The 25,511-nt window shown below is 39.7% G+C and overlaps 1 protein-coding gene across 1 annotated transcript in view; it reads right to left on the bottom strand.

Annotated features, from left to right (window-relative positions):
- The window catches only part of kirrel3b (kirre like nephrin family adhesion molecule 3b), a 183,840-nt gene that overhangs the window by 50,571 nt on the left and 107,758 nt on the right, over positions 1-25,511 (bottom strand). The window contains exon 4 of the mRNA XM_089013637.1: positions 16,051-16,200. Within this exon, the coding sequence (XP_088869763.1) occupies positions 16,051-16,200 (150 nt within the window). The remainder of the gene's footprint in view (positions 1-16,050; positions 16,201-25,511) is intronic.

The raw sequence follows: 25,511 nt of genomic DNA, 5'->3' as shown, positions 1-25,511 counted from the left end.
CCTACATGGACCTCCCAATGTCTCTGCTGTCCAAGATTAAAATAATCTTTTTGTTGATCACTTTGATTCCTGCTGATTTTACTACCATCTTCTAAGACCATGAACCAGAGAGAAAGACTTATAATGTCGCTTTCCTTATAAAACTTTTATATCTTCAGATATTATCTTTGGATTTTTTTGTCTTTAAGTGACGGTGCACCTTATAGTCCGGTACATCTTATATACTGAAAAAGTTTGAAAATAAACCATTCATTGCGGGTGCGCCTTATACTCCGGTGCACCGTATACACCGGAAAATATGATATTATCAAAAATAACCTTGTCCTGGCTTATCTACCACTATATGGTTGATATATAGAAATATGAACATTCATTGCAATTCTCCGACCATTCTCTGACACACCACTATGCATGTTTTTTACTTGCCGGGCTTGGTCAAATATATATATATATATAAAAAAAAAAATCCTCGTCTCACCCACCATGGGTGGTGTCTGTCCCCATTTCAGCTCGGGTCCTCTACCAGAGGCCAGGAAGCTTGAGGGTTCTGCGCAGTATCCGTGCTGTTCCCAGCACTGCGCTTTTCTGGACAGAGATATCCGATGTTCCCGGGATCTGTTGCAACCACTCGTCGAGTTTGGGGGTCACTGCCCCAAGTGCTCCGACCACCACAGGCACGACTGTCACCTTTACCTTCCAGGCTCTCTCCAGCGCCTCTCTGAGCCCTTGGTATTTCTCGATTTTCTCATGTTCCTTCTTTCTGATGTTCCCATCACTCGGGACCGCTACATCCACGACAACGGCTTTCCTTTCCCCATTTATCTATGACCACGATATCTGGTTGGTTGGCCATTACCATCTTGTCAGTCTGTATCTGGAAGTCCCACAGGATTTTTTCATACAATAGCCTGCTCAGGCAAAACAGGTCAACTTTCGCAATGCTGATGAGGGTCGTTATGCTGATGAGGTGATACCGGGGGAGTGGGGGTAATAGGTGTAGGAACAATCAGTGGGGCCACATTGAGAGTAGGGACCTATCATAGCTGTGTCCGGCACCACTCCACCAGTTCGCTGACCTTGGGATGGTGTACGACTGAGAGCTTACCGCTTTCCCCTTTATCTATGACCACGATATCTGATTACCTCTTGTCAGTCTGTATCTGGAAGTCCCACAGGATTTTTGCTCGGTCATTCTCCACCACCTTGTCCCATTTTGACTTGGGGTTTCCGCCATACTCCGCACAGATGTTTCGGTAGACTATGCCAGCCACCTGGTTATGGCGCTCCATGTAGGCTTTCCCTGCCAGCATCTTACACCCTGCAGTTACGTGTTGGATTGTCTCAGGTGCCTCTTTGCACAACCTACACCTTGGGTCTTGTCTGGTGTGGTATATCCCTGCCTCTATGGCTCTGGTGTTCAGGGCCTGCTCTTGGGCAGCCAGGATGAGTGCCTCTGTGCTGTCCTTTAGGCCAGCCCTCTCTAGCCACTGATAGGACTTCTTGAGATCAGCCACTTCTACTATGGTTCGGTGGTACATCCCGTGTAGGGGCTTTTCCTCCCATGATTGTCCCTCTTCCAGCACCTCATCCTCTGTTCCCCATTGACTGAGACATTCTCTGAGTACATCATCCGTTGGAGCCTTCTCTTTGATGTATTCATGGAGCTTGGATGTTTCATCCTGGACAGTGGCTCTCACACTCACTAGTCCCCGGCCTCCTTCCTTACGGCTTGTGTACAGTCTCAGGGTGCTGGACTTGGGATGGAACCCTCCGTGCATGGTGAGGAGTTTTCGGGTCTTAACATCCGTGGTCTGAATCTCTTCCTTTGGCCACCTTATTATTCCTGCAGGGTATCTGATCACTGGCAGGGCATAGCTGTTTATTGCCCGGGTCTTGTTCTTGCCATTGAGCTGGCTTCTGAGGACTTGCCTCACCCGCTGGAGGTATTTGGTCGTAGCCGCTTTCCTTGTTGCTAATTCGAGGTTGCCATTGGCCTGTGGTATACCGAGGTACTTGTAGCTGTTTTCAATGTCTGCTATTGTTCCTTCAGGGAGTGAGACCCCTTCAGTGTGAACTACCTTGCCCCTCTTAGTCACCATCCGACTACATTTCTCCAGCCCGAATGACATTCCGATATCACTGCTGTAGATCCTGGTTGTGTGGATCAGGGAGTCTATGTCCCTTTCGCTCTTAGCATACAGCTTGATGTCATCCATGTAGAGGAGGTGACTGATCGTAGCTCCATTTCTGAGGCGGTATCCATAGCCTGTCTTGGCGATTATCTGGCTGAGGGGGTTCAGTCCTATGCAGAACAGCAGTGGGGAGAGTGCATCACCTTGGTATATGCCACATTTGATGGACACTTGCGTTAGTGGCTTGCCATTGGCTTCAAGTGTGGTTTTCCACATCCTCATCGAGTTTGCAACGAAGGCTCTCAGGGTCCTGTTGACCTTATACAACTCCAAGCATTCATTGATCCATGTGTGTGGCATCGAGTCATATGCTTTCTTGTAATCAATCCAGGCTGTGCACAGGTTGGTATGTCGGGACCTGCAGTCTTGAGCGACTGTTCTGTCAACCAGCAGCTGATGTTTGGCACCTCTAGTATCTCTACTAATGCCTTTCTGTGCTTTGCTCATGTATTGTATCTTTCAGTTTCCAGCCTTGGAGGGTCTGCTCTGCTGTTAGAACCCTGCCACTGAGCGTACACTTTCGCAGGTTGTGTTGCGAACAGCCTCTTCTGGCCTCATTCTCTTTCGTGTACCTCTTTAGGCGACTGGCCAAGGCCTGGAGCCTTTGTTTGGCAGTTTCGAGTGCTTCAGGTATGGTTATCTGCATGTACCTCTTGGGTATTGGCCTTTTATTCACACCTCTCTGGGTCTCCGTCAATTGACTCACATCTTTCCGAGCCGCCTTGATCTTGGCCTCCAACCGTCTTTTCCATGGTGGGTAATGAATCTCGTGGCTCTCATGGTTGCTCTTGTAGCCAAGCATGTCTAGGATCACTGATGCTGAGGTGTATATCAGCTCATTCGTTTCCGTGATCGTTCCGGTCGGGATTGTTCTCAGTGCTGCATTCACAGTTTCCATGAGACTTTCAGGTGGTACTTCACATAGCCGTTGTAATCGGTGCCTTCGTTGCCCAGTTTTCATTCTTGCCATGATCTTATCTCTCAGGTCATTTGCTGCCTCGCTCAGCATTTCATTTATTGGGGCTGGCTTCCCAATCTCATTATTCATTGGGGCTTGCCTCCCAATCTCTGGTTGAACCTCTTCCTGTGATGTGGCAGCCTGGGGCCCTTCACCTCGGAATTTGTGTTGTACCTCATCAATCTCAAGTTGTGATAGCAATTGCCGTTTGTGGATATTGGAACACTGAGCTACTTACTAGTTGTTTCGTGGTCAACCGTGACTGTGGGTTTCGAAGTAACCATTCAGCCCCCATTCTCCGCATGTAACCCCTCTGACTAGGGTTGCTTGAGTAGTAGCATTCCAATAGAGCCATGTTATCGCATCTCGTCCATCTCCGCTTTGTTCCAGTAGCCCATTTTTCATCAGGGTGCTCTGGTTCCCCAGCACCTGACGCAGACCTTGTTTGGCCGGGCGACGTCTGAGCCGGCATGTCATTCCATTTATTGTCTCTCATCATTGTATGAGGTAGGCATTAGCGTGAAGGGTCTTGCCCAAGGACCCACACTGGATGATGTCATTGTGCTCATTTTCTCTGCCACAAGTGGGATTTGAACCCTTGTCTCCCATATGCCAAACCGATGCATTATCAACTGAGCTATCCAGCCGCTTATATATATATATATATATACTGTATGTATATATATATATATATATATATATATATATATATATATATATATATATATATATATATATATATATATATATATATATATATATATATATATATATATATATATATATATATATATATATATATATATATATATATATATATATATATATACATACTGTATGTATATAATATACCTACATGCCATTGATCAAAGTCCCGTTCGTAGTTTCCCTTTTTTGTCCCATCTAAATCAAACTGCAGTGAATTATTGATTGACCCGAATGCTCATTACAATGCAGATCTGGGGCGCGATAAAATCAAAGGCTGCAGGCAGCTGTCGAATCTCTCTACACAAGTGCCATGATTGGAAGGAAGGCTTATTATGCGTTAGATTTATGCTGTCAGACTGCGCTGGAGATGAATGCAAATAAAGGAAATGTAATTTGGGACAGTGTTTTGCACATTTAATGACAATACGTATAATTGGGCTCTTTGACAGCTTGCGTGAAGGAAGAAGCTGTAAAAGCAGTGCATACCATACTTTATTTATTTATTTTGTTCCCAACTCTGTCCCTCTTGAATTAATTGTGGCATTCGGGGCCACCGGCATCATACAATTTTGTTTGTTTGTTGCAAACCCTTTTTACGATAATTGCTCCGAAGGATTACCCAAAGGATTACAGTTGGAATTGCCTATCTTTTATTGATCTCTCTTTGCACATTTTAGTTGTTTTTTTAATGGAGTGTAGGTTGCTCAGAAATGGAATTTTCTGTCACTGTGTGAGCAGTGGCTGTTTCACTGACCTTCGTGAATTGGGGAAATGAACAGTCGATGAATCAATAGTTGGTGTATCTTACTTTTTCCCATTTATTTAACGATGTATGGGTTTGTAACTAATGTCAAAAATAAATAAAAAAGGAAATTGCATATGTAGCATGATGATCCCATAGAGAAGCGAAAAAAAGGTAAATACTGTATATGCAGAAACAGTGATAGTTTGGTGAAGGTACAGTCTTACTGAAGGTTATATAGAACAGACAAAAGAAACCCAACCTTCAAAATTTGCATTTACTTAGCAAATTGGTTTGCAAATTGGGTTTTGGAATATTATTATTTTTTGTTTCTGTGAAACACACACCCCCCACAAAATTTCAGAAATAAATACATAGGTAATACTAATACGTACTAGAAAGCCACCCGACTCCTTGTTTTATTGTGGGGTTTAATTCACAGGATAGTTTAGGTATACATCCCCCACAGCAATATAACATTTAATAATGTTTGATGGTCGGTGGTGGATCGTAAAAATGTTAAATACCACACGTTGAAGTTTCCATTTTCGGTTGCGACCATACCTGGGGCTGCTTCGATTTTAAGGGCACAATTTATTAATGTCCACATCTGAGTAACTCATTTTTAGTTCGTCATTGAAAAACTTGGCGAGAAACATTGCTGCTTTCAAGCCAGCCACATGCAGACGTCAGTTTATTATCTCATACAGTAGATGGCGTACATTTACCTTCTTGAGTGTCATGTTAAAGCATTGACATTGCAAATATTACCAATTTTAAACCACCAATTGAAATTAGGGTAACGTATGCTCAGAGACATTTGGATTTGTGTGATGGGAAAGGATCGGACCAGACAATGAGTTCATTCCGGCTCGACTTCCAATCAAAGAAAATTCCCACACTGGTTGCCATTATGTCTTTGAATTTAAAATGCAGTCTTTGTGTCCGTCTGCCTTTTATCCACTGCTCATTATTAAAATGCAAGAGAGTTAGGCGGGAATGAGGATTCTCAGGTCAACGCGAGCGGCTCAGACGACATGGTGTACTATTCTCGTCAAATGGAGGGGGAGTTTATAGGAAGGCACACACCTTATGTGTCCTTTGGCGCCAAGTAGGAGAAAAAAAAAAAAAAAGGTCACAATGCTTTCACGGTGCAGATCTGTTGCGTGGAATATGTAATCCAGGCAGTGTTTTACAAGCATTGGGTGGTAGAGACGGGGCTGACATTTGTCATTTTAGGGAATCAATTGGGCACCAACACTTATTGGAAGAAGAAAAATAAATAAATAAAAATAATTGCTGCAGTTATTCCGAAATGTGGTGCCGTTGTTAAAATCTCAAGCATAGAAGGCAGCCATAAACGCGTCTTATGGCATGATGGAGATGAGAGGATAATCGGAGAATACGTTATGATTGCAAAGTATAATAGCCGTCACAATACTACACCGAACGGAAAACTCTCAAAAGCCTGCTAGAGGAAAGATGAGACACTGTTTTTGTCCCCTCTGCCAAAGAAAAATAAGACACACATGCATAATGTTCCATATTTATTAAATGTGTTCATTACATTTTAAAAAATAATCAAGAAATTGTACCAAGTAAAGACTGTTTACAGATTTTCCACCTCTGAAGAAATACGATTGACGGCATTCAGGCACTAGACTGTCGACTGAAGAAGTTGCGCAATTTGCATGGTTATGCAAATTAAGATTGTTGGATTTCGTAGCAGCATCAACCGAGTCCCACCCTACTATCGTACTGATCATTTGAGGGGCCGGGATGCTTCCAAAAGAGCATTTGGGCCTCACATGCCGAGATTTTTCATATCCTTTTTATTGTGAGTGCCTGAGATGGGTTGGGTGGGTGGTGGGGGGCATAACATATCATAAAAGAAAGATGTGAAACTTGTTGAATTTAGTTATTTGATTTAATCTAAAATCATGCACTCGGTCCACCTTAATACAACCCGGGTCTGACAGTTATACGGTGTGCGAGCCCTGAACTTGAATCAGCCATCATCATTACTGTGATGTTTGCAAAGTCTGCAGTCCCTAATGGTTCTAAATTAGCCCTTTGCTGCAGCTATTCGATAGTCTTGGCATAAGTAGTGTCGTCAGTGGGACAGATTGATTGCTGCTTTTTAATTACAGGTCGGGCTCACTACGAACCTGGTACCACACTGCTGCTTTTATTTATTTATTTTCTGTTCCCATTTCATTGAAAAAAAAATGACACTCCTGCAAATGTTGGTCGTCAAATGCTGTACTCCCACTCTGATAATAATGGCTCCGCAGGATTGTGTGTTAGTTGAGGAGTGTGCGTCAATTACCTGTAAAATGTAGCATAAAAAAAGCAAATGTGAACTTGAAAGTAAATGGTGTGTGTTCCCTCCTGCATTGCATATATTATTACTATGATGATGATGATGATGATGATGATGATGATGATGATGATGATGATGAGTATCATTATTATTATTATTATTATTATTATTGTTTACTTTATACGTTCCATGTGTCGCAAAAAAAAATCATGCCTATCATTACCATAATGGCAAACAAACTTTTGATATTTACATTAAAAAATGAAACATTACTACTATTTAGTATTTTAGTTATTTTGGGAAATACTATGTCCCTATCTACATTTGTAGGATCCAACCCTAGTCTAGACTATCCTGAACATACAGTTATATGGAAACTACTGATCACAGAGGCGGTGAGCAAAAAAAATAAAATAAAACAACTGTCAGTCCCGGTTACGGATAAGGACAAAATGTTTTGTTTTTAACCAGTAATGTCCATCAATGCTGAAAATATTAGACTGGCAATTGATTTTTTTTAACTCATTCATTGCCAGACGATGTGCAAAAATATGTCCACTCCAGTCCCCAGTTTTTGTTATTTTCACTCAAATTCCAAGACCCACAGAATGTTGAGTTTTAGGACTACATAAACATTTCATGCAGTGTAAGAAACCTTAGGCTCTCATCCTTCATCAGAAAAAAAATAATTCCTAAGTTATATGGGTCTGGAGTAATATGAGGTGTAGGTGGGGGCGGCTGTACAAAAGGCAAATGCTGCACCCTCGTGGGAGGGAAAAACATTGTCGAGGTTTGACCAGTGCTTTTTCAGCACCCCCCGCAACAAAAAACAAAATCCAACCAATAGGGAATGGCTCTCAACGTCATATTTTCAATTCCCGAATACATTTGGTAATGGCAATGAATGAGATAATCAATGGATTAGCACTTATGGCAACAAAGGATACAGATTTTAATTCATCATCATAAATTCTCACTGTGCACTCAACTCTTAAGTAAACACGAACCTTATAATTGGCTATTTAACTGTTGTTAAGATGTAATGTAAAATGTATTTTAAAAGTAAAAATAGTATATATGATGGGAAACTAATTTTATCAAATCTAGGACTGAAATTGCCTCAAACTGTCAGATAATAACACTTTATTTTGCCGATATTGGACCTAGTGGGCTATACTCAATTTGGGAGGGACCAATGCAAAGCCATTTTGGGGATTCACCCCTTTGGCATTCCCAGGGGGTGAGCGATTGAGAAAGAAACTGTTTGGAGTTGGAAATGAACGAGGAAGGCAGAGAGAAGAAATGTAATGTGTAGCTGCTGTGCTTTAGCTGACGTGTCCTGAACAACAATGAGCCGCATGTGTTGTCTGACTTGTGCGGAAGAAAAAAGGCATGGGGATGTCTATCACCAATTGTGACAGCTTGCTGAGTTTGGGGTGGATCAGGAAAGAAAGCAGTCAAAACTATGAGGAGAAGAGGGAATACCAGTGTGGTTTTGTTGCAGGAACACGCAGAAATCACTGGGCCAAATCACCCAAAGTGCTGTCACTCGACATCTGTTTGAGAGCCTGAATTACGATCCACAAAGTCAAAAAGTCAAAAGTCAAAGTACAACTGCCCATAATTCAGGATTCATTTGTCGGGAAAGAACAGGGGCCATGTTATGGAGGCCATATAATGTTTGGAACTATCAGGACACATGTTGCGCATAAATTTCTAGGAAAGGAGAAGTTTCGCTTCGATTTAGGCAAAAACGCATCTAATGTGTTCATTCCCACAATGGCGCAAACCACCCTTTTTTAAAATGTCATGCTTCACCAGCTTGTGAGAACATGAACATTTAGACTAGCCATTGCTTAAATTTGAAGCACGTTTTGTGCCAACTTGTATGGAAATAGTGCCTATAGTCTTCTTTTCCCACATAAAAACCTTTCTTATTTTTTTCACGTCAATTGAAGCAGAATAGAAATTTGAAACCAGCCCAATAGTATTTTCAGGTTCATATGCTAAAATTCATGATTCAATACAAACCAACAATAACAAAAGATACCCTTGGGCATTTGTAGCCATGAATATTTAGTGCTACACAATTTCAACATAAGAACAATGCCGCTGGAGGAAAACAAATAGAAAGCACACAATTACTCTTGCAATGACAAGCTATCAATTCAACGGTTTGTCACAAGGCCATGGACACATTGTTACTGACCTCGCGCTTTAAATAAAAAATAAAACAATCTCATGGTATCCATAGCAACTGTATATCAAGTCTCTGTCAAGTTATCATACATCAGTTTACTGCATGTACTGTGTGTGACAAAAATCTCTGAGTGTCCTTGCACAGGAGTAACTCAAACTTACACATTGCTGTATTTATTGTCATCATAAATAGGAATACTGTTCCCCAAAAAAAGTTACTTTTGAGAAACACTGTGGAACTTAAAGCAGTGAGGGAGAGCACGTTTTGAAAGGCACTTAGAAATTATTATTATTATTCAAACGAAATCACAATTTTTAACAAGCAAATGCATGTAGGGTTAGCAACACGCTATTCAATTGATTTTGTACATCACCCGCATTGCATATATTATTACTATGATGATGATGATGATGATGATGATGATGATGATGATGATGATGATGATGATGAGTATCATTATTATTATTATTATTATTATTGTTTACTTTATACGTTCCATGTGTCGCAAAAAAAAATCATGCCTATCATTACCATAATGGCAAACAAACTTTTGAGATTTACATTAAAAAATGAAACATTACTACTATTTAGTATTTTAGTTATTTTGGGAAATACTATGTCCCTATCTACATTTGTAGGATCCAACCCTAGTCTAGACTATCCTGAACATACAGTTATATGGAAACTACTGATCACAGAGGCGGTGAGCAAAAAAAATAAAATAAAACAACTGTCAGTCCCGGTTACGGATAAGGACAAAATGTTTTGTTTTTAACCAGTAATGTCCATCAATGCTGAAAATATTAGACTGGCAATTGATTTTTTTTAACTCATTCATTGCCAGACGATGTGCAAAAATATGTCCACTCCAGTCCCCAGTTTTTGTTATTTTCACTCAAATTCCAAGACCCACAGAATGTTGAGTTTTAGGACTACATAAACATTTCATGCAGTGTAAGAAACCTTAGGCTCTCATCCTTCATCAGAAAAAAAATAATTCCTAAGTTATATGGGTCTGGAGTAATATGAGGTGTAGGTGGGGGCGGCTGTACAAAAGGCAAATGCTGCACCCTCGTGGGAGGGAAAAACATTGTCGAGGTTTGACCAGTGCTTTTTCAGCACCCCCCGCAACAAAAAACAAAATCCAACCAATAGGGAATGGCTCTCAACGTCATATTTTCAATTCCCGAATACATTTGGTAATGGCAATGAATGAGATAATCAATGGATTAGCACTTATGGCAACAAAGGATACAGATTTTAATTCATCATCATAAATTCTCACTGTGCACTCAACTCTTAAGTAAACACGAACCTTATAATTGGCTATTTAACTGTTGTTAAGATGTAATGTAAAATGTATTTTAAAAGTAAAAATAGTATATATGATGGGAAACTAATTTTATCAAATCTAGGACTGAAATTGCCTCAAACTGTCAGATAATAACACTTTATTTTGCCGATATTGGACCTAGTGGGCTATACTCAATTTGGGAGGGACCAATGCAAAGCCATTTTGGGGATTCACCCCTTTGGCATTCCCAGGGGGTGAGCGATTGAGAAAGAAACTGTTTGGAGTTGGAAATGAACGAGGAAGGCAGAGAGAAGAAATGTAATGTGTAGCTGCTGTGCTTTAGCTGACGTGTCCTGAACAACAATGAGCCGCATGTGTTGTCTGACTTGTGCGGAAGAAAAAAGGCATGGGGATGTCTATCACCAATTGTGACAGCTTGCTGAGTTTGGGGTGGATCAGGAAAGAAAGCAGTCAAAACTATGAGGAGAAGAGGGAATACCAGTGTGGTTTTGTTGCAGGAACACGCAGAAATCACTGGGCCAAATCACCCAAAGTGCTGTCACTCGACATCTGTTTGAGAGCCTGAATTACGATCCACAAAGTCAAAAAGTCAAAAGTCAAAGTACAACTGCCCATAATTCAGGATTCAATTGTCGGGAAAGAACAGGGGCCATGTTATGGAGGCCATATAATGTTTGGAACTATCAGGACACATGTTGCGCATAAATTTCTAGGAAAGGAGAAGTTTCGCTTCGATTTAGGCAAAAACGCATCTAATGTGTTCATTCCCACAATGGCGCAAACCACCCTTTTTTCAAATGTCATGCTTCACCAGCTTGTGAGAACATGAACATTTAGACTAGCCATTGCTTAAATTTGAAGCACGTTTTGTGCCAACTTGTATGGAAATAGTGCCTATAGTCTTCTTTTCCCACATAAAAACCTTTCTTATTTTTTTCACGTCAATTGAAGCAGAATAGAAATTTGAAACCAGCCCAATAGTATTTTCAGGTTCATATGCTAAAATTCATGATTCAATACAAACCAACAATAACAAAAGATACCCTTGGGCATTTGTAGCCATGAATATTTAGTGCTACACAATTTCAACATAAGAACAATGCCGCTGGAGGAAAACAAATAGAAAGCACACAATTACTCTTGCAATGACAAGCTATCAATTCAACGGTTTGTCACAAGGCCATGGACACATTGTTACTGACCTCGCGCTTTAAATAAAAAATAAAACAATCTCATGGTATCCATAGCAACTGTATATCAAGTCTCTGTCAAGTTATCATACATCAGTTTACTGCATGTACTGTGTGTGACAAAAATCTCTGAGTGTCCTTGCACAGGAGTAACTCAAACTTACACATTGCTGTATTTATTGTCATCATAAATAGGAATACTGTTCCCCAAAAAAAGTTACTTTTGAGAAACACTGTGGAACTTAAAGCAGTGAGGGAGAGCACGTTTTGAAAGGCACTTAGAAATTATTATTATTATTCAAACGAAATCACAATTTTTAACAAGCAAATGCATGTAGGGTTAGCAACACGCTATTCAATTGATTTTGTACATCACCCGTGTTTGGACGGTTACTCCCCTGGCAATAAACATGCTTCATCTTTGTTGACAAATATTTGACAACTTGGATTTTGTCTTGCACACTGTATGTCACCTCCCTGAGCTCTGTCCTGGCACTGTAGGTCTCCGCCTGTAGCAGCATATCAGTTGGTCATTGTGTCCTTAGTTGTCTGCTTTAAGATGACTCCCGGCAGGTGTCGGTTCGTTGTCCTGTTTCTGTTTCTTTTGCTTATTGTTCTTTGCTTCAGTTGTAGTTTTTGTTTGATACTTTGGATTCTTTTTGTTGTTGTGACTTTGCTTTTTTCGATTTAGGTCTCTTTGTATTTCTTTCAGACAATTTGTCATAATGCACTTACTTTCTTGGCATGGGATTAAAACCAACACCTTCCACGAGTGGTTATGGGTAAATAGGGAAGAATGATCAATTCCCTCACCGGTAATAAATTAGTCATCAGTGTTATTCTGGACTGAATGCTTCAGATGTTTTCTGTATAAAGTCAATCATTTATAATGATTATCTCAAGAACTACATTTTAGATTTTGTTTTGTCTGAATTACACAATGCTTCCCTAATTGGTTAATTATCTTAATTTTTTCTTGACCTCCTTGTTTCCAATGCAGCCTTTTTCCCTACAAATCGTTAGGTTTGCTTTTCATTAGGTCAGGATCAATAACTCTTTCCTTGTTTTCCTTTCTTTAACTTTCTGCTTACCGACTCCAAAATAACTTCACTTCAGGTCCAGAAAAATTCTGCAAAGGCCAGATTAAAACAATGTGGAGCCAGAACCGTTGAACTGATTAGCAGGATGGAAAAATCAGTCAACGATGAGTTTCCTCATCATTGAACAGACCCAGAAAATCACACAAAAAAATACATTTTGATTGTTGCTCTTAGAAAATAAAAATACTATTCTCATTAAATGTTACAGTTACAATTGCAAATATTGGCAGAGAAGACAAAACAGCCTAATTAATTTACTGGCATTGTTTTAAACATTTTGTTTATGATACAAAATACTGAACTGTATTTTGGCAATGCTGGTATTTGCTCACCAACATGTAAAAGGGCTTCATCGGCCCATATACAACATTTGGGGGATTTGTGATCTCTGTTTTTTTTATCTCCAGATCTTGGATGGTATCATACAGAATCTTGTGTATTTAATCCAAACTCACCAAGCACAGTAAGGCGGGCAGGACGGGATCTCATAGCAGCTTGGACGGCCTGACACTCAAAAATGGCATCATCCATCAGCTCCACACGCTGGATTCGCAAATGATGTTCCCCGGAGCCATGGTCGCCAATCACCGTGTAACGAGGATATCCTGCAGCACAAAAACATGTTTGTTCATGTTTACCACACGCTAAATCAATCGAATGAAGGATTTACTCCGAGATTTTCTGAGCAACAGTAAATTCATAAGCGAGCGAGTATGAGAGTTGGAAAATAAATTCTTATGGCAGAGACACAAATGGAGATGATAGAGATTGTTCACTTCATACTTGAGTAAAAATGCCTCTGAGGGTTTTATAGAACTGCCGGTGAAGTTAACGAGTTTGGTTGGAGGTTATAAAAGAAAAAATATGCTTGACTGCAACCACAAATACTTTCATTCAAGTCGCTTGCTCAGTCCAATGATTTGCGGTTCAATAATGCTGGAAAGCATGGGAATATCCATGAAACACGGTGTCCGTTCTTCACAATTCAAGACCGCCGGTTGAGGAGTTACCCCCTGAACTAACATTGCGATGCGCATTCAAAGTGGATTGCTGAGTGCATCCCTGGTTGTTTGACAAGGAAGCATTTTCATTTTAATGCATATGGAATTGCTTGTCCTCCGAAGACCGATTTCCTTTTCCTTCCAATCCACTTTTTGTTTTTATGATGATGTTAATTGTGGAGTAAGGGGAGTCGAACTGTTCATAAAAAAAAAAAATAAAAAAAAAAATACTGCACTCCGCATGATGATGAGAAATTGCAGAAAAATAGAGACAACTCCCTCATTCCTCGTGGTCTTAATGTCGAATCAATGATGAAAGCATGGCTGAATGACTTTATGATCAGATTATAGTCTGTATGAGCGTCGCATTTGAATTTACTGAACAGGTGAAGACACTGGATGCATTTTTTTGCATTTTATGGCAGTTTTTTCAAGTGATTATATATGGATCAATATTCTGATTTATTGAACAAAGCAATTCATATGCTGTGTGAAGCACTTTGTTTTTACAGCTTCAGCGGTTGTGCGAGTGGTATATAAATTAAAGCTGTATTTTATCGTATTTCCCTCAGCGTTGCTCCATCCTGTGGATGCATAATGTAACCTCAGTCACAATTGTAGCTTCTACCCTAACCACATTCTATGCAGTGCAAACTTAATGAAATCAGTTCTAAAATATGTCAGTCATTGGAGGTGCACCTTATAGTACCAAGTGTTTCATACCATTTCCCATGTCCAAACAATGGACATGTAGCATCTGGTGAGTGTTGTGGTAAATGTTGGCTTTTCAGTAAATGTGACGTGATGACTCAGCAAAAAAAGACCAAAAAAAACACAGACTTTAGACACTGAAAAGTCTTTTTGTTGACGTGCAAAAAACAGCCCAGGAATTATTTCACCTCGGCAGCAAGTCCTTGAATTGTTCTATTGCGAAAGGCATCGTCTGTTCAAAGTCCAATTACTGATGGTTGGTTCAGTGAATCCAGTTGTCTTTAATAGAGCATCAAGTGGTTTCATTTTATGCTGGTGCAGTGAGTTATAGCCGATTAAGCCACTCTCTGCATTTTACCCTCCCACGTGTAGCTTTTAATCTTAAGCGTCCATCCACTAGGAGTGCCAAGGACAAAGGAACACATCAGCATTAAAGCTACGGAAACCCATACCATCGCAAGGCAATAAGTACAGAAAAAAAAGTGCAGCTCCAATGTTTGGAATGGGAGAATGAAGGTGATATTGACTTCCATCTTTGACTGTCATAATTTGTGACAATGTGTCCTACATTAAGAAAGAAAGCTACGTTGCACTGCAGATGACTCCCGGCAGGTGTCGGTTCGTTGTCCTGTTTCTGTTTCTTTTGCTTATTGTTCTTTGCTTCAGTTGTAGTTTTTGTTTGATACTTTGGATTCTTTTTGTTGTTGTGACTTTGCTTTTTTCGATTTAGGTCTCTTTGTATTTCTTTCAGACAATTTGTCATAATGCACTTACTTTCTTGGCATGGGATTAAAACCAACACCTTCCACGAGTGGTTATGGGTAAATAGGGAAGAATGATCAATTCCCTCACCCTCAATCATCTAAACCGGTAATAAATTAGTCATCAGTGTTATTCTGGACTGAATGCTTCAGATGTTTTCTGTATAAAGTCAATCATTTATAATGATTATCTCAAGAACTACATTTTAGATTTTGTTTTGTCTGAATTACACAATGCTTCCCTAATTGGTTAATTATCTTAATTTTTTCTTGACCTCCTTGTTTCCAATGCAGCCTTTTTCCCTACAAATCGTTAGGTTTGCTTTTCATTAGGTCAGGATCAATAACTCTTTCCTTGTTTTCCTTTCTTTAACTTTCTGCTTACCGACTCCAAAATAACTTCACTTCAGGTCCAGAAAAATTCTGCAAAGGCCAGATTAAAACAATGTGGAGCCAGAACCGTTGAACTGATTAGCAGGATGGAAAAATCAGTCAACGATGAGTTTCCTCATCATTGAACAGACCCAGAAAATCACACAAAAAAATACATTTTGATTGTTGCTCTTAGAAAATAAAAATACTATTCTCATTAAATGTTACAGTTACAATTGCAAATATTGGCAGAGAAGACAAAACAGCCTAATTAATTTACTGGCATTGTTTTAAACATTTTGTTTATGATACAAAATACTGAACTGTATTTTGGCAATGCTGGTATTTGCTCACCAACATGTAAAAGGGCTTCATCGGCCCATATACAACATTTGGGGGATTTGTGATCTCTGTTTTTTTTATCTCCAGATCTTGGATGGTATCATACAGAATCTTGTGTATTTAATCCAAACTCACCAAGCACAGTAAGGCGGGCAGGACGGGATCTCATAGCAGCTTGGACGGCCTGACACTCAAAAATGGCATCATCCATCAGCTCCACACGCTGGATTCGCAAATGATGTTCCCCGGAGCCATGGTCGCCAATCACCGTGTAACGAGGATATCCTGCAGCACAAAAACATGTTTGTTCATGTTTACCACACGCTAAATCAATCGAATGAAGGATTTACTCCGAGATTTTCTGAGCAACAGTAAATTCATAAGCGAGCGAGTATGAGAGTTGGAAAATAAATTCTTATGGCAGAGACACAAATGGAGATGATAGAGATTGTTCACTTCATACTTGAGTAAAAATGCCTCTGAGGGTTTTATAGAACTGCCGGTGAAGTTAACGAGTTTGGTTGGAGGTTATAAAAGAAAAAATATGCTTGACTGCAACCACAAATACTTTCATTCAAGTCGCTTGCTCAGTCCAATGATTTGCGGTTCAATAATGCTGGAAAGCATGGGAATATCCATGAAACACGGTGTCCGTTCTTCACAATTCAAGACCGCCGGTTGAGGAGTTACCCCCTGAACTAACATTGCGATGCGCATTCAAAGTGGATTGCTGAGTGCATCCCTGGTTGTTTGACAAGGAAGCATTTTCATTTTAATGCATATGGAATTGCTTGTCCTCCGAAGACCGATTTCCTTTTCCTTCCAATCCACTTTTTGTTTTTATGATGATGTTAATTGTGGAGTAAGGGGAGTCGAACTGTTCATAAAAAATAAAAAAAATAAAAAAATACTGCACTCCGCATGATGATGAGAAATTGCAGAAAAATAGAGACAACTCCCTCATTCCTCGTGGTCTTAATGTCGAATCAATGATGAAAGCATGGCTGAATGACTTTATGATCAGATTATAGTCTGTATGAGCGTCGCATTTGAATTTACTGAACAGGTGAAGACACTGGATGCATTTTTTTGCATTTTATGGCAGTTTTTTCAAGTGATTATATATGGATCAATATTCTGATTTATTGAACAAAGCAATTCATATGCTGTGTGAAGCACTTTGTTTTTACAGCTTCAGCGGTTGTGCGAGTGGTATATAAATTAAAGCTGTATTTTATCGTATTTCCCTCAGCGTTGCTCCATCTTGTGGATGCATAATGCAACCTCAGTCACAATTGTAGCTTCTACCCTAACCACATTCTATGCAGTGCAAACTTAATGAAATCAGTTCTAAAATATGTCAGTCATTGGAGGTGCACCTTATAGTACCAAGTGTTTCATACCATTTCCCATGTCCAAACAATGGACATGTAGCATCTGGTGAGTGTTGTGGTAAATGTTGGCTTTTCAGTAAATGTGACGTGATGACTCGGCAAAAAAAGACCAAAAAAAACACAGACTTTAGTCACTGAAAAGTCTTTTTGTTGACGTGCAAAAAACAGCCCAGGAATTATTTCACCTCGGCAGCAAGTCCTTGAATTGTTCTATTGCGAAAGGCATCGTCTGTTCAAAGTCCAATTACTGATGGTTGGTTCAGTGAATCCAGTTGTCTTTAATAGAGCATCAAGTGGTTTCATTTTATGCTGGTGCAGTGAGTTATAGCCGATTAAGCCACTCTCTGCATTTTACCCTCCCACGTGTAGCTTTTAATCTTAAGCGTCCATCCACTAGGAGTGCCAAGGACAAAGGAACACATCAGCATTAAAGCTACGGAAACCCATACCATCGCAAGGCAATAAGTACAGAAAAAAAAGTGCAGCTCCAATGTTTGGAATGGGAGAATGAAGGTGATATTGACTTCCATCTTTGACTGTCATAATTTGTGACAATGTGTCCTACATTAAGAAAGAAAGCTACGTTGCACTGCAACAAGTTGTAAATGTAAAGGAGTTTAATTTAGAGCCATCACATTTAAAAGCCCCAATTAGTCATGTTAATAATCATTGACAGGGGAAAGACACATCACTTTGGCGTGTGCCTAAAAGATAGCCGAAAATAGTAGACACATCATTATGGACGCAAGGTCATCCTGAAAAATTATTGAGCTCCAATTTGACTATATGTCCATTGATGAGATTCAAGGCTATGATGACATTGTGGATCACAAGGGTAATGATTATCATGGCATAATCGCGATGATATAACTTTTGTTCACTCCAGTTCATTTCAGAGAGCATATACAAGGGGGTGTATGGGTATGTATATATGTATATTGCCTTATATACAGCCTTATATATATATATATATATATATATATATATATATATATATATATATATATATATATATATATATACATAAAGTATCGTTATATCGATATCGATATATCGATAGTCCTTATATCGATACTATTTCTATGCACGCATGGAGAAAATTACATGCAAACAGGGTCGGATATATCGATAGTCCCGGTTATATCAATATTTTTTCGGACTCCCTTGAATATCGATATAACGAGACTTTACTGTATATATATATATATATATATATATATATATATATATATATATATATATATATATACACTGTATATAAAGGCAAGGTCAAGTGCTAAAATGTTCTATGTGAGCCCCACTAGTCTAAACATATATATATATATATATATATATATATATATATCTTTATGATACATAAAAAAAAGGTGATCCGTGATCGGACGTTGAATATAAAGGGGCTAGTTTGCTCAAGGGCATAGTTTATCATTTCAAATGAGTTTTCGTTGGCAGTGTCGGATAATAAATACACTTGTAAATGTTCATGACAATGTTCAAAGGCCGCCTTACCCAAAGCAAGTAGCACAGACAATTTTTTATTCACCATTTGAAACAGATACTTGAAACTGCTCAGTGCCTAACTTGGGAGAACACGGACGGGAGCCCAAAAACTCCCTCTCAGAAAGTATTCCGTACAACAATAAAGGAGCCTTTGCATCACACATTCTCAAAATCAAACTGCATCTTGTCAAAGACATTTTTTCCCATTGATACGTTCCTAAAGCAGATATTTAGTGACATGTTTATCTGCTTCAGTGGTGTGAGATTCCTTAAAGGACAACCGACGTCTCCGGACAAGTTGTGTCCATAATTTGTAAAATGGCTTCAAATGACTTCTACTGAGCGTAGTTTATAAAGATTCCACCACATATAGCTATAATTTACGTTTTAAGACTTGCGCTGAATATTCCGGAAGTCTTGTTTTTGAGTTGGTGACGAGTCCGTATGTGACGTCACTGAAGGAACGTCCCTGACCGAAAAAAGGACACATTGTAGCAGTCCTTCCATCACGTCACTATATTTTGCTGTACTTGTTTGGTCTGAAAACGTCATGTTGCACCAAAAAGAGCCAGAAGAGGGCGACCAAGCTCCATGTAAGGAATTTATCAGCTTGTGGAAACGGGCTGATTAATTCCTCACACGGAGCTTGGTCGCCATTTTCTGCCTCTTTTTGGGTGATCATTTCCCCCCAATGTTGCTTCAAAATGGCACAGAATAAATTCTTTAATCGATTGCAAACAAGTATGCTTTCCTCTTCAGAACTATTTGAATCATATTCATAACTGGATGTGTAACAAGAAAACATATTCTCCGAATCTGAAGCCATTGTTTTGATTCTTCAGCCATGCAATACGTCTTGGCGTGACGTCACGGACTGGGGGCGGGACTTTCTGAAAATGCCCAATTCGCAACTAAATTTTTTTGCAGATTTTGGACACTTTAAGTCATTTTTATTGGTGTTTTTCTTTTGAATAAAAATATCATACTGCGTGTTTTGGGTATTTTAGATGCTATAAAACGTTTTTCTGATGTCAGTTAGGAAACAAAAAAGTGATGTCGGTTGTGTCCTTTAAGTGACACATTAGAGAGGGTTTTCATCGCAGCGTGGAATATACAATGGGATGTAATAATTTTAGATACATTTAATGGACAACGTTCATGTTTTAAAGAAGCAGCACATTTTTTTTGTGTTCAGTGTATTTTTTATAGCCACATGGGTCATATCCACCAAGAGAAAGTACCTTTATGTTAATTTTATCTGTAAAGAAAGTACTCTACTTAATCTGGTGGACCCCGTTCCTCAAGGTTGATGCAACCACATCAATAGATCCAAGTGATGGCCCTGGTTGGATGTTTGAGCCCATGTGTTTGTAAACTTTGAAGAAAATCACCCATTGACTTTTTTGAATTTTATGTTCAATTTTGTTGTCTGTTCATAACTCATTCTTGAAAGGTAGAATGTTTTTTTTCTTTGTTCCCATTAACATGGCATCACAATCAGAATCAGAATCATCTTTATTGCCAAGTATGTAGAACACACAAGGAATTTGTTTCCGGTCGAACACACTGCATTTGTATCATCATAGTCACAGTTGACAATATCATGCGTAGTTGAATTGTGTGGGACTAATATATAATATTAAATGCATTAAACGGATTATGATGGTGCCATGTTTTGGAATGAAAGCAAATTGGAAGCGAGCCAGTTTTACAGGAGGGATTGTGCGTGATTTTGAATGTTCCGCAGTCATTTTGCCAATCAGTTAATCTGTGCCTGTGGCAGTCAAGCATTTTTGCATTCGAGGTTAATTTCTCTAACTGGCCCCACAAGGGAGACTAATTAGAATTTTTAGGTGAAAAGTATGCAGTTGCCTTTCCCACTTTTTTTTCCTAAATAGGCAACATATTCATGTGGATGTTGCCTCTCATGTTGCCAAATTGCCTCTCAGCTCCACTCTCACCTCACTCACAATAATCTCTACGACCAATTCCTGTCTGGTTTCCGTCGCCGCCACAGCACTGAATCAGCCCTCATAAAAATCACTAATGATCTTCAATAACAGCAGATACCAGTTCCCTCTCTATTGTCATCCTTCATGATCTATCTGCAGCCTCTGACACAATTTCTCACCCCATACTGCTCAACAGACTTTCCACTCGAGACGTCACACACACCCCACTTAACTGGTTTCACTCCTACCTCACTGGCCAATCACAGTTTAACCAAATTAACTCATTCACTTCACGGTCCTCCCCTGTCTCTTTTGGTGTGCCCCAACAGTCTGTTCCTTCTCTTCATTATACCTTCTTCTCCTTGATATGATATCTTATGCAATTTTGGCATTCACTTTCACTGCTTCGCGGATGACACCCAACTCTACCCCTCCAGTAAACATGACGCGTCTCCTCCACCTGCATCCCTTACACTTTGCCTCTTCAGAAATTAAATCCTGGCTTTCTCAGAACTTTCTCAAACTAAACAGCGAAAAAAGTGAACTTCTCCTTCTCTGTACTAAATCCACCCTTCACAAAGCAAACCGTTTCTCTCTCACCATTAACAATTCTACTGTGTCCCCCGCCCTTGAGGTCAAGAGCCTGGGTGTCATCCTCGATTGCACACTATCTTTTCACTCCCATATAAATAACATAACTTGGTCTGCATATTTCCACCTCCATAATATCAATCGTCTTCCTCTCTCACCCCTCACACCAGTGCTATCCTTATCCACAGTCTCGTCACCTTCCGTATCGATTATTGTAACTCACTTCTTTTCGGGGTCGATCCTCATCCTCCCTCCACCTCTGTATGCCCTATACTCGTCTCACCACGATGGGGTGCAGAGCTTTCAGCCGCTTTGCTCCCAAACTCTGGAACTCACTTCCACCCAACATCCGTAATATTGACTTACTTCCTACTTTCAAATCTCAAAACCTACCTGTTTAAACTTTCTTTCATGGTCTCGTTTAATCTGCTATTTTATTATTTATTGTTTTATTCATGGTTTTATCGTTTTATGTATTGTTTTTATTGTAGTGTCCTGGGGTGCTCAGAAAGGCGCTTGTAAATTAAATATATTGTTATTATTATTATTATATTCCCGTTATAAATCCCGTCACTACGAGTAGGATTGTCCCACTGCACTATGTGAGGGATGATGATGCACACAAGTTGTGTCCATAATTTGTAAAATGGCTTCAAATGACTTCTACTGAGCGTAGTTTATAAAGATTCCACCACATATAGCTATAATTTACGTTTTAAGACTTGCGCTGAATATTCCGGAAGTCTTGTTTTTGAGTTGGTGACGAGTCCGTATGTGACGTCACTGAAGGAACGTCCCTGACCGAAAAAAGGACACATTGTAGCAGTCCTTCCATCACGTCACTATATTTTGCTGTACTTGTTTGGTCTGAAAACGTCATGTTGCACCAAAAAGAGCCAGAAGAGGGCGACCAAGCTCCATGTAAGGAATTTATCAGCTTGTGGAAACGGGCTGATTAATTCCTCACACGGAGCTTGGTCGCCATTTTCTGCCTCTTTTTGGGTGATCATTTCCCCCCAATGTTGCTTCAAAATGGCACAGAAAAAATTATTTAATCGATTGCAAACAAGTATGCTTTCCTCTTCAGAACTATTTGAATCATATTCATAACTGGATGTGTAACAAGAAAACATATTCTCCGAATCTGAAGCCATTGTTTTGATTCTTCAGCCATGCAATACGTCTTGGCGTGACGTCACGGACTGGGGGCGGGACTTTCTGAAAATGCCCAATTCGCAACTAAATTTTTTTGCAGATTTTGGACACTTTAAGTCATTTTTATTGGTGTTTTTCTTTTGAATAAAAATATCATACTGCGTGTTTTGGGTATTTTAGATGCTATAAAACGTTTTTCTGATGTCAGTTAGGAAACAAAAAAGTGATGTCGGTTGTGTCCTTTAAGTGACACATCAGAGAGGGTTTTCATCGCAGCGTGGAATATACAATGGGATGTAATAATTTTAGATACATTTAATGGACAACGTTCATGTTTTAAAGAAGCAGCACATTTTTTTTGTGTTCAGTGTATTTTTTATAGCCACATGGGTCATATCCACCAAGAGAAAGTACCTTTATGTTAATTTTATCTGTAAAGAAAGTACTCTACTTAATCTGGTGGACCCCGTTCCTCAAGGTTGATGCAACCACATCAATAGATCCAAGTGATGGCCCTGGTTGGATGTTTGAGCCCATGTGTTTGTAAACTTTGAAGAAAATCACCCATTGACTTTTTTGAATTTTATGTTCAATTTTGTTGTCTGTTCATAACTCATTCTTGAAAGGTAGAATGTTTTTTTTCTTTGTTCCCATTAACATGGCATCACAATCAGAATCAGAATCATCTTTATTGCCAAGTATGTAGAACACACAAGGAATTTGTTTCCGGTCGAACACACTGCATTTGTATCATCATAGTCACAGTTGACAATATCATGCGTAGTTGAATTGTGTGGGACTAATATATAATATTAAATGCATTAAACGGATTATGATGGTGCCATGTTTTGGAATGAAAGCAAATTGGAAGCGAGCCAGTTTTACAGGAGGGATTGTGCGTGATTTTGAATGTTCCGCAGTCATTTTGCCAATCAGTTAATCTGTGCCTGTGGCAGTCAAGCATTTTTGCATTCGAGGTTAATTTCTCTAACTGGCCCCACAAGGGAGACTAATTAGAATTTTTAGGTGAAAAGTATGCAGTTGCCTTTCCCACTTTTTTTTCCTAAATAGGCAACATATTCATGTGGATGTTGCCTCTCATGTTGCCAAATTGCCTCTCAGCTCCACTCTCACCTCACTCACAATAATCTCTACGACCAATTCCTGTCTGGTTTCCGTCGCCGCCACAGCACTGAATCAGCCCTCATAAAAATCACTAATGATCTTCAATAACAGCAGATACCAGTTCCCTCTCTATTGTCATCCTTCATGATCTATCTGCAGCCTCTGACACAATTTCTCACCCCATACTGCTCAACAGACTTTCCACTCGAGACGTCACACACACCCCACTTAACTGGTTTCACTCCTACCTCACTGGCCAATCACAGTTTAACCAAATTAACTCATTCACTTCACGGTCCTCCCCTGTCTCTTTTGGTGTGCCCCAACAGTCTGTTCCTTCTCTTCATTATACCTTCTTCTCCTTGATATGATATCTTATGCAATTTTGGCATTCACTTTCACTGCTTCGCGGATGACACCCAACTCTACCCCTCCAGTAAACATGACGCGTCTCCTCCACCTGCATCCCTTACACTTTGCCTCTTCAGAAATTAAATCCTGGCTTTCTCAGAACTTTCTCAAACTAAACAGCGAAAAAAGTGAACTTCTCCTTCTCTGTACTAAATCCACCCTTCACAAAGCAAACCGTTTCTCTCTCACCATTAACAATTCTACTGTGTCCCCCGCCCTTGAGGTCAAGAGCCTGGGTGTCATCCTCGATTGCACACTATCTTTTCACTCCCATATAAATAACATAACTTGGTTGCATATTTCCACCTCCATAATATCAATCGTCTTCCTCTCTCACCCCTCACACCAGTGCTATCCTTATCCACAGTCTCGTCACCTTCCGTATCGATTATTGTAACTCACTTCTTTTCGGGGTCGATCCTCATCCTCCCTCCACCTCTGTATGCCCTATACTCGTCTCACCACGATGGGGTGCAGAGCTTTCAGCCGCTTTGCTCCCAAACTCTGGAACTCACTTCCACCCAACATCCGTAATATTGACTTACTTCCTACTTTCAAATCTCAAAACCTACCTGTTTAAACTTTCTTTCATGGTCTCGTTTAATCTGCTATTTTATTATTTATTGTTTTATTCATGGTTTTATCGTTTTATGTATTGTTTTTATTGTAGTGTCCTGGGGTGCTCAGAAAGGCGCTTGTAAATTAAATATATTGTTATTATTATTATTATTATTATATTCCCGTTATAAATCCCGTCACTACGAGTAGGATTGTCCCACTGCACTATGTGAGGGATGATGATGCACACATGATGTGTTTGGACGCGGGGACGTTGATCTTAGTAGTCAACGAAATTTCTGAGTCAGAATGCGGTACCCAAACCAAACAATGTAAAATACCCACATTAAGGAGTAATGAAACCATTACCAGGAATGGATTTGTCTTGAGGCTAGATCAATAATTGTGTGTGTGTGTGTGTGTGTGTGTGTGTGTGTGTGTGTGTGTGTGTGTGTGTGTGTGTGTGTGTGCGTGTGCGTGCGTGTGTGTGTGTATGTGTGTGTGTGGAATGAGTTAAAGCTTTCACCTCGACCGTGTTTCATCCAACGTAAGCGCAAGGGGATAGGAGCAGCTTTCGGGTGACAGGTTCATGAACTGAAGCAAAAATACACGCAAACGCACGCAAGCACATTCAATTACGAACGAATGGCTATCAAGTGTCATATTCTCATTCCAAGAGCAACTGCCAACTGTTCTGACTTGTGTCAAAATCAACTACGAGGGGGAAGATCTGGCCCATCACATTATTTTGTGTGGCCAGCAAAAGCAAATTATTGGCAAGTTTAACTATGGTTGCTAAAGTCTGAACCTAAATTTCAATTTGTCATATCTACAGTAAAGTCTCGTTATATTGATATCGGTTATATGGATAGTACTGCTTATTACGATACAATTTCTATGCGGATGACAC

This window comes from Hippocampus bargibanti, linkage group LG14 (genome assembly GCF_051943395.1).
Source record: "Hippocampus bargibanti isolate YZ-2025 linkage group LG14, ASM5194339v1, whole genome shotgun sequence".
In the NCBI taxonomy this organism is placed as follows: Eukaryota; Metazoa; Chordata; class Actinopteri; order Syngnathiformes; family Syngnathidae; genus Hippocampus; species Hippocampus bargibanti.
Note: the sequence above shows the minus strand (reverse complement) of the source record. Positions and strands in the feature narration are given on the sequence as shown.